A 10,605-nucleotide genomic window follows, 5' to 3' on the forward strand; every position below is an offset into this window, starting at 1 on the left:
TTTTTTTTTTTTTTTTTTTTAATGGCCAAAACCAGCCACAGATCAGATGAAGCACACCCACTTTCCTGGAGTTGCAGTTGGGTCCCTCATTTTCAAATTCCATAGGTAGTTTTTACCTCTCACGACAGACAGCAGCCCAGCCGCCAGTTCATACCATGGATGCCACCATAGCCAGCCAGCACCAAACATTGGTCATAGCCCAGCCCTTTGTCTTTCCTTTTCCGAAACAGTGCTCTGGCCATATTAGCCAGCAAGGGGCAGGGCCGCAAATCCCACTTCTTGTTCCACCTGTGTCTTGCAATGCACAACTCCAAGTCATGGCAGCAAAGAGAGCTGGTCTCTACCAACCTCAGGTTTGGAATAAGGGTCCCTTTGGTCACACAGGATTGCTAGGCACGGCTTCAAGGTTCTCTGACCCTGTCAACAGCAGATGCCTCACCAACATGAACTTGCTACCACCCTCTGAGGTGGAAATGGTTCTTTCCATTGAATAGATGAGGAGGTCGTGCTAGAGATGGCCAGTAATATAGCTGCCACCTCATAACTGTGAAGTGCCATAGCCACAGGGCTACAGAGTTTTAGAATAAGCAGAGGAAGATTCTCGAGGGGAAATGTCAGACTCAGATTTAGAAATTAGAATCCAGTTCAATAAGAAATGGGCATATTATTTCTGTCAGACATGCATGCTGTGTTAACAGCGGGCCCAGGGTCTGTACGTGCCTGTGACTGGAAGCCAAAGACGAGGACCCACAAGGCATTAGTAGAGTCTGACTTCTGGACTTCCCACCCTCCTCCATTTGACTGTCTGGTACCACCACCCTCAACCCCTTCTGTGAATGTGGGTTGGGGTGTCCCTTGTTGAGCAGAACCAATGTGATCTTTTAGGAGTCAGTGACCTTCAAGGATGTGGTTGTGGACTTCTCCCAGGAAGAGTGGGCTTTGCTGGATCGTGCCCAGAGAAATCTCTACAGACCAATGATGCTGGAGACCTGCCAGAACCTGGCCTCCGTGGGTAAGATGAGTGTCATTCATTTACATGCTCAGCAATTTACATTTGCTGAGCACCTCCTGTGTGTCAAGAGCTGTGTTAGGAAGTGGGGCTTTATTGGTGATGAGACAGCCATGGTTCTGCTCATCTGGGGGGTTCACAGTCACTGGTTTCTCCAACACAGTGAATAACCTGATTTCTTCAGTACAGTCAGTCCTCACTTAACATCATTGATAGGTTCTTGGAACTGCGGCAAAAAGAAGTATAACACAACCAGTCTTACCACAGGCATAGATAGCGTCCCCGATCCCTCCTGAGTACAGAGTCAGGGTGTTCATTTTTTTTCTGCCCAAGTGAAGAGCCAGATTTAAAAAAATTTTGTGTGGTGAAATACATATAACATAAAATTTGCCATCTTAACCATTTTTAAGTGTCCAGCTCAGTGGCATTAATTACATTCACATCGCTGTGCAGCCATCCCCACCATCCATCTCCAGAACTTTCTCATCTTCCCAAACTGACACTCTGTCCCCATTAAACACTCACTCCCCTCCCCTCCCCCAGCCTCTGGCACCACCATCTACTCTCTGTCTCGATGAATCTGACTCCTCTGGGGACCTCCTATGAGTGGGATCACACAGTATTTGTCCTTCTGTGTCTGTCTGATGTCTATTAAATCAATCTTATTAATCAGTGGCTCTCAAATTTCATGTCAGGTGGTTCAGATTTAATAAGCGAGAGTTGAAGCCCAGTAATATGCATTTTTAATACGCACACCAGGTGATTTCACCAGTGTTCCTCTTTTAATTACAGTTTGAGAAACATTGCTCATCCTTAGTTATCCTTGGATTGCTGATTCAAAGATAATTAGCTCAAGACAGTTTCCTACTGCTATTGTGCTGAATTTCATTATTTTCTGTTTTGGTTTTTTTTTTTTTTTGCTTCATTTTAAAAAAATTTGTTTATTTTTTTTGTTTTGGGATAAATAATTCATGATAGGTCTTCATTATTAATTATACCCTTTATCACTCTGAAGTGATCTCTTTGCTTTAATTAATAGCACTACCTCTGCTTTTTAAACAAAATTAATCTGCTTGATTTTGGTGTAATTTTTCATCTCCTTTGAATTTCTACTTTTTGAATCCCCTATAACTCTTTATTTTAAACATATAGATGGATTTTGTTTTAGAATCCTTTTCTATTTAATGGATACATTTATTCCAATTACTGCTGTCATAAATATTGTTGGCTTTAATTCCGCTAACATACTTTATGTCATTTTTCTTATCTTTGAAGTTTCTTTCTCTATTTTTTTATTCTGTTATCTGTATTGGAAGAGTGTGTTTCTTTTCTGTTAATTTGGGAGGTATATTTCCTGCTTTAACTTTTTTGGCATTTTATTTTGTTACATTGAAAATTATATTAATCTTTTATATTGTGATTTATCAACACTAAGCAGTTTTTAAAGGATATAAAAGTCAAATAACAGAGTATGTATAAGATAATGGCATATTTATAAATTTGAATATAGGGACAGTAATGTTATATATAGCTTGTGGATCCATATATATGGTATGACAATAAGGGATATCACATTTGTGGTTATGGTTTCTCCTGGGGGGAGATGGAGGGGAATAGGATCCTGGAGGTGATAAACAGGACATGTCAACTCTATAATGGTTTTATTATTTCATGAAATCTGACAGAGTATGGTGAACTGATAGGATTTAATAGAGCTTAGCAGTAGATACATGAGTATTAAAAATGTTATTCCCATTATATTTTGTATGATTGAAAGATGTCCTAATAGTTTATTTATCATTATTATTTTTAATTTTTTTAGCTGAGCCATACAGCAAACAGCTGTTTGCAGCTCAGCAGCAGCTCAGCTCAGGCTGGGAATTGAACCGGCAACCCTGTTGCTCAGAGCTCGCACTCTTGAGTGAGCTCTTAACCAACTGAGCCACTCGGCCGGCCCTCATAATAGTTTAAAAGTGTCCCCCTTCCTTCTCGCTGTGTTGTGGTTATCAATGTATGTTTCCGTGAGGAATGCAAAAATCAACTCTCCTAATGTTTTGCAAATGGATACTTACAGTTTGGGACAAAATTTCTAGTCAGAACATCATCTATCCAAAAAGTGCTGTATTTCAGACACAAAGATTTTGTTCTCTGAAGAAATGGTCAGGTCACTCAGAGAGACTGTACTAGGAGAAGAGTCAGGTTGAAGGAGCGCATGGAACATTCACAGTTGTCTCATGAAGGATGAGACTGGGACAGGAGTTATTTGTGCCACTTAGTATTAAGTTCTTGTTTCTCTGCATCAGACCCACTGTATGAGTTTCCTGTTATCATTGTAACAGATTACCATACATTCAGTGACTTAACCAATTCTTATAATGGTTCTGGAGGTCAGAACCTAAAATCAAGGTGTTTGGAGGGGGGCTATGTTATTTTTGGAGGCCCCAGGGAAAACTGTTTTGACCTTTTCCAGCTTCTAAAGGCATGGGATCCCTGGCTCGTGGCCCCTCCTCCATCGTCACAGCCAGCAGTGCAGCCTCTTCCATCTCTCTGACTCTGAGCCTCCTGCCTCCCTCTTATGAGGACCTGTGATGACACTGGGCCCCCTGTAATCCAGGGTTATCCCCATGTCAGGGGCTTTGACTCAGTCCTTTCTGCAAAGTCCCTTTTGCTATGGAAGGTGACATAGTTACAGGTTCCAATAATTAGGACGTGCATACCTTTAGGGGGCTGTTATTGTGCTGGCCACACTTACCCTTTCATAGTTGCTTTGTGATGTGAAGTGGAAGCGCTGTAAAACATGTTTTTACATTGCCAGCAGCTTCCCAGTAGACTCTGCTAAGGGGAGATGTTGGTGGGTGAGTGAAAGGCTGGAGGAAGGATAGGGGATTTGTTCTTCCTGGCCTCTCACTCCTTGCGCGTTTGAGACTGACTTTCTTTTTCTGGTGCGTGAATGACATCCCTGCATGGCCTGAGGATCTTCAATTACACTCCTTCCCCATCAGATCGTCATAGCTGTTACTCGCCTCTCTTGTGACAATGAATGTTTAGTCAAGAATTCAGAGACCAGCCTCATTTTTCTCCTTAATAAATGGAATAACGTTCTTTAAGAGTGATGCTCCTAGGATAGATCGCTAAACACATAATGGCAAGCAGACAGGAATGCTAGAGGTCCATTCCGGACTCCATGCTGAGTTTTGAAAGTTGGCATTCATGATTAACACATATTAAACAAAAAATGCACATAATCATATTTTATTTTGTAATAGTTTATAAATTCAATGAGTGTTTTTTTTAAATTTTTTTTAAAGATTTTATTGGGGAATTGGGGAAGGGAACAGTGTTGGGGAATTGGGGAAGGGGAACATTGTGTTTTTTCAAGGACCCATCAGCTCCAAGTCAAGATGTTGTCCTTCAGTCTTAGTTGTGGAGGGCGCAAGCTCAGCTCCAAGTCCAGTCGCTGCTTTTAAGCTATAATACTGTATTTCCCCATGTATAAGATGCACCCTTTTTTGAAAAATTTGGGGTCTAAAAACTAGGCGCATCTTATACAGTGGTTGAGCGCAAAAACAAGTGCTAAAGCGGGAAATGCAAGTAAAAAAATCTACAACCACTGTATAAGACGCACCCAGTTTTTAGACCCCCAAAATTTTGAAAATGGGTGTGTCTTATACATGGGGAAATATGGTAGTTGCTGGTGGGGGGGTGATGGGGGTGTATGTGGGTGGAGGGGTGCAGCCCACCATCCCATGCAGGAGTCAAACCAACAACCTTGTTAGGAGCACATGCTCTCACCAGCTGAGCCATCCTGCCGCCGTTGGCAGCTCAGCAGCAGCTCAGCTCAGCTCACTGGCCTATGAAGGAACCGAACCGGCAACCCTGCTGCTCAGAGCCTGCACTCTAACCAACTGAGCCACCCGGCCGGCCCAGTAGTTTTTTATGTGTTAATCATAAGGCCTTTATGAAATCCTAAAACCTTTCTGGAAACCATAAAAAAGGAATTTTAAAAATTCTGTTGGTAAGTAAAATGACAAGTGATATCGGAATTTGGATGCCCACTTAATCTCAAATGAGAGAACGTTTTCTAAAAGGAGCAGGCATATTAAATGCATTGCCCTCCATCTATTAAGTGTAATAAGAGTTTTCAGGTCTATCCTAAATTTACATAAGCTTTTTTGTTGTTTTGTACCAGTTAAAATAGGAATTCAATTGCCTTAGGGATATCATAGCCTTTTAAAAAAGTAAAACCTTTTTCTATATTGTGGTAAAATACACATAAGATAAAGTTTATCATCTTAACCATTATTAAACGTACAGTTCAGTGGTAATAGGTACAGTCATACAGTTCACAATATCAGCCTTTTCATTTTCAAAATCCTCTGGGAACTGAATGAAAACCTGAGTTGACATAAATGTCCTTGCAGTGTAACACGCACACTGAGAATTCCAACATGTCACTCCTGTGGCTGTGTTGAGGAGTCCTGGGGGTAGGCTGGGGCCTCAGGTTCCCACTTCCCAAAGCGGCAAAGGAACTGAGGGCCAGGTGTAGCTGACCTCAAGCCCGAAGGTGGGGTGGGAAGGAGGGTGGACCTCCCGGTGTCAAAGGTCACACGTCAAAACTAAGGGGGACCCTGCAGTGTACGCGGAGACAACACTGGTGATTGTCTTTGTTCTTAAACAAAGGGCACAGATCAACCGTGAGTACGTCCTGGGATGACCCCTGACCCTGGAGGTCACGAGGCTCTCCTGTCCTGCCCGGCCTAAGCACTGAAGGCGCTCCGCGGAAAACTGAGTCAAGATTTCCCAGTCCAGAGGACACGGGCGGCAGCAGAGCTGCGGACAGAAGCTCGTCAGCGTGGGTCCTACTCTGAGCCAATGTGCTAGGCGCGGGTCGGTCACGAGTGTCCCGACGGCCTGTCATTCAGAAAATAGGGGGCGGAGCCTGGGAGAACGGCTCAATCACGGCGACAGGGGCGGAGCACGGGGAAACAATCAGGACAGTACGGGCGGTGTCCGGAGCGCTGTCCAATCAGGGACTTGACGCCGGAGCATTGTCCCGTTAGGGGTGCCAGGGGCGGGTCTTGCGTAACTGTCCAATCAGATGACCCACGGGTATGGGAGAGCCCGAAACACCGTCCAATCACAACGCCGGAGTCCCGAGCAATGTCCAATCAGAGGTCTCGTGGAAGGGAGTGAGCGTAGATGTCGCTCTTGGCTGGCCAAGGTGTTGGTGCACACCTGCCCCGCGCAACCCCAGGTGCTGCATCCGCGTCGCTCTCGCCTGCCCGAGCCGCGAGAACGACCCCCTGAGAGCTCGGAGATGGTGAGTGTACGGGGGCCGTGGCTGAGAACGGGAGGATCCCGTTGGAACCGGCTAGAACCGGCTGCGGGCCGGGTCTCCCTGCACCCCGCCCCCCGCGTCCCGACCCGAGTATCTGCTCTCTCCTCTGCGGGATGGGGACCCGGCGTCCTGTCGGGCCCGTGCTGTGTCTGGGGTCTCAGGACGGCCTGTGGTGACCCAGATGCGCACAGCTGCATCTGTCCGGGGGTCGAGGAATACCAGCCTCTAGTCTGCTCCTCTTAGCGGACAGCCTGCGGGGCGGCCGGGGAGTCTGGGGAGATCTGCCTGGGGGCCCGGGCTGGGAGGAATCTCCTGGTAAGTGCTCGGTCCCTAGCTGACCCCGACCTCAGTTCTCATTCCCCGGAGCGACAGAGTTGTCAGCCTTCCGGACGCTGATATTGAGGAGAAAAGATGAAAATGATTCGGGTTCCCTGAAGGGAGAGAAGCCAACCCAAAGGACAGGGAAAGCCCACCCAGTGAGGTGGGGCAGCCACCTGCAAAGCCACATGCACTTGAGACTCACAGTGGGACATTAGCCTGTGTCCTTTGTTCGGGGATCTCGCCGGAGAGCGGTGGGGGAGGGGTGTTCCACGTGGTAGGATGCCTGCACTTGACCCTTGAGTTATCTAGTTCCAGTTGAGCACTGCCCTTCCCAGGGTTTGTCACTTTGAAAAGATGTTTTCACTTATTGGAGCCTCAATTTTTCAGCAGATATAAAATACTTTTAATTAATAGAGCAGGAAAGATAAAACATTTCCTAGAGGGTGAATGTCAGGAAAATAAAAGAAAATGACTCTCATTTCATTTGTTAAACCTTTTTAAATTCCCTCCAATGTGTAATAGTTTCTAAGGTCTGTTCCTTTGAGTGATGGGAAATGGAATTCTAAACCTGAGGCATTCACTTGCACCACTTGCCTAGGGCTGGAATTTGGGACTTCATTCAGGTGATCTTGAGGTGCTGCCATTTTGATGTATATGTATAGGATGGTGAGCTGAGAAGCCTTTGACCCCTTTGTCAGGAACCTAGAGTCCTATTTCAACTGCCCCCTAAATTACTTCTTCCCTGGAATTGTTTTCCTTTGGAGAAGGGGGTGGATTGTATGATGAGTAATAAGTATTAATTTTTTAAAAGACAAACTGACATAAGATACAAAAGTTAATTGCAAGAAATAAAAATTGTGAATGGAATTCCAGGGGGTAGCCTTGAAAGTCCCACTAGGGAAAAGAATGTCAGAGAAACAGACAATCTCCCTTCCAATATGGCAGCAAAGGGGTGAAGAAGTTTGGCAGGTTGATGAATTATAAAGATTCACCAAACTACCAGTTCTTTTCCTTGGCAGGGTAGAGAACTTGTGACTGTAGTTACACTGTTGTCTGCTATTACCTATAACACACTTATTTGTAATCCACAGTGAGTTGATTATTGTCCATAGAAGACGTAGGAATACAAGCATCTTCGTTATTTAGATTACAGTTTGTCCCTGTCTCAGGTATTAAAGTGTTTGTCTTTTCTGCCACCGCTGTGCCCTGTTGTGAATCAATAGATGGTGGTCAGTTTCCAGAGTTTTCCCTTTTGGTGGCTGTAGTTGCCCATTCCTCTGCTGATTCCATCATGTCAGGATTACTATTGCTTTACAATCCTTGCTGTGTGATAGGCAGGCACCCGCCTTATTCTTCAGAACATTCTGGCTGTTTTTGGAATTCGTTTTTCCTGTTAGGTTTGTAAAATTAGTCTTTGTCAAATCCTAAAAAAAAATAATAATAATAAATCTGGTTTGGGGATTTAATGGAATTTTATGAAGACTTTAGGTCTCCCTTGGGAGTGTTGATATCGGTAACACTGAGGTCTCCTATTTAAGAGCATGTACCAGCTTTCCATTTATTTCATTTTACTCTGTTACTATCCTTAATCTTATTATTTTTTAAGATTTTATTGGGGAATTGGGGAGGGGAACATTGTGTTTTTCCAGGACCCATCAGCTCCAAGTCAAGTTGTTGTCCTTCAGTCTTAGTTGTGGAGGGCGCAAGCTCAGCTCTAAGCCCAGTCGCCACTTTCAGTATAGCTGCAGTGGGGCATAGTCCATCATCCCATGCTGGAGTCGAACTGGCAACCTTGTTGTTAAGAGCACGCGCTCTCACCAGCTCAGTGGCAGCTTAGCTGGGGCGCAGCTCACTGGCCCATGTGGGAATCGAACCGGCAACCCTGTTGCTCAGAGCTCACACTCTAACCAACTGAGCCACTTGACTGGTCCCTATCCTTAATCGTTAAAAATTCTTCCATTTGGTTCATTTTATAGCCTTCATTAGACTTGTTTAGTAGTAATTAAGTTTGCTTTTTACCATAGCCTATGTTATCTTTTTAAAATGAGCTTTCCAGGGTGATGAAATGTATTTTTTTATAATTTTTTTTTCAAATTGGCGAATTTAAATTTTAAATTGGGGGAGGGGACCAGCCAAGTTGTTGTTCTTCAGTCTTAGTTGTGGAGGGCGCCAGTCGCCATCTGGCTGTCTATCGGCAGCTCGTGGCCTCTAAGATCAAGGTGCTGTGTTCAATCTTAGTTGCCGGTGGGTGTAGCTACCATCCCATGCGGGAGTTGAACCAGCAGCCTTGTTGTTAAGAGCACATATTCTATCCACTGAGCCATCTGGGTGGCAGCTCAGCTCAAGGTGCCGAGTTCAGTCTTAGTTGCAGGCGGGCATAGCCCACCATCGAACAGGCAGTCTTGTTATTAGGAGTATGTGCTCTCACCAGCTGAGCCAGCTCAGCTTGGGTGCAGCGTCACTGGCCCATGTGGGAATTGAACCGGTGGCCCTGTTGCTCAGAGTTCATGCTCTTAAGCTAACTCTTAACCAACTGAGCCACTTGGCCAGCTCGAAATGTATTTTTATACTGAATTTTTATCCCAGATTCTTGTTAAAAATCTTTTCTTATGATTGTCTTTTTGTTCTGTGAGTGTCCTACACATATGGTTGCTGGAGTTAGGCATGAAGATGAGGTGGTTTTTTTGTTTTTTATTTTCCTTTCTAGTTCTCGTACATTTGTTTGTTTTGTTGGTGCTGGGTTGGCTCTCAGTATGATGTTGACCAGAAGGGAGGTACTGAGCGTATCTGATTTGGACCTAATTGTTTTGGAGAAAACAGCGTCATACCGTTTATGTCCCCTGTGCTTTTTTGAACATTATATTATCAGTTTTCCTTTATCAGGTTATTCAAATTACCATCTATTCCCTAATGGTAAGATGTATGACTGTTGAATATTATAAAACATTGGGTTGTCGGAAAAGTCATGATTCATTTTTGCAACGAAAAACGTAGAAAAAATATGTCATGACTTTTCCGACAACCCAATAGTTTTCAGCAACTCTTAAGATGATTATAGGTAAATCAGATAAATTGGTTTTAGAGTTTTCTGTTGTATAATTAACATCAGTGCAGGAAAACACACATGACATGTAGAGCTGACAGAAATATTAAAAAATAATCTTCTGTGAAATGAAATTCAGCCCTAGATATAGAACAAGCTTGCACACTAGATACCCCACTTGAAATGAACCCCAAGGCAGCAGGCCCCCCTCACCCTTATGTGTGTAACCAATATGTTGAATTATGTAAAGACATATATATATATATATATATATATATATAGTTATATATAGGTATGCATACAAGGGCTGACAAGTTTGCGACTCATCTTAGAAAAAGTGCTACATACCTCATTGCTGAATATCACTATGGTCACCTTCAAAGTACTCCCCTTGGGAAGCTATGCACTGATGCCAGCGCCTAGTCCACGCTTCAAAGCAATTTTGGAACTCTTTTTCTGGAATGGCCATCAGGGCTGTTGCCATATTACCCTTGATGCTCTGAATGTTATCAAAATGTTTTCCTTTCAATATTTTTTTTTTCTGAAGTAAAGAAAGAAGTCATTGGGGGCCAGATCAGATGAGTAGGGAGGGTGTTCCAATACAGTTATTTTTTACTGGCTAAAAACTCCCTCATAGAAAGTGCCATGTGAGCTGGTGCATTGTTGTGATGCAAGAGCCATGAATTGTTGGTGAAAAGTTTAGGTTGTCTAACTTTTTCACGCAGCCTTTTCAGCCCTTCCAAAGAATAAACTTGGTTAACTGTTTGTTTTTTTTTTAAAAGATTTTTATTGGGGAATTGGGGGGATGGGAACAGCACTGGGGAATTGGGGGAAGGGGAACAGACAAGTTGCTGTCATTTTGTTCTTCAGTCTATCTAGTTGTGGAGGACGTTG

The 10,605-nt window shown here is 43.9% G+C and overlaps 1 protein-coding gene across 9 annotated transcripts in view; it reads left to right on the plus strand.

Annotated features, from left to right (window-relative positions):
- LOC109390643 (zinc finger protein 555-like) overlaps positions 1-10,605 on the plus strand; it is a 34,291-nt gene that overhangs the window by 7,339 nt on the left and 16,347 nt on the right. For 8 of the 9 annotated variants that reach the window (XM_019657416.1, XM_019657418.1, XM_019657417.1 and 5 more), the window contains 2 exons: positions 886-1,012; positions 5,690-6,329. In XM_019657416.1, the coding sequence (XP_019512961.1) occupies positions 6,108-6,329 (222 nt within the window). In that variant the 5' untranslated portion in view covers positions 886-1,012; positions 5,690-6,107. The remainder of the gene's footprint in view (positions 1-885; positions 1,013-5,689; positions 6,330-10,605) is intronic. The other variant, XM_019657424.1, reaches the window with a different exon arrangement.

Source organism: Hipposideros armiger, unplaced genomic scaffold (assembly GCF_001890085.2).
Source record: "Hipposideros armiger isolate ML-2016 unplaced genomic scaffold, ASM189008v1 scaffold_275, whole genome shotgun sequence".
NCBI classification, from domain to species: Eukaryota; Metazoa; Chordata; class Mammalia; order Chiroptera; family Hipposideridae; genus Hipposideros; species Hipposideros armiger.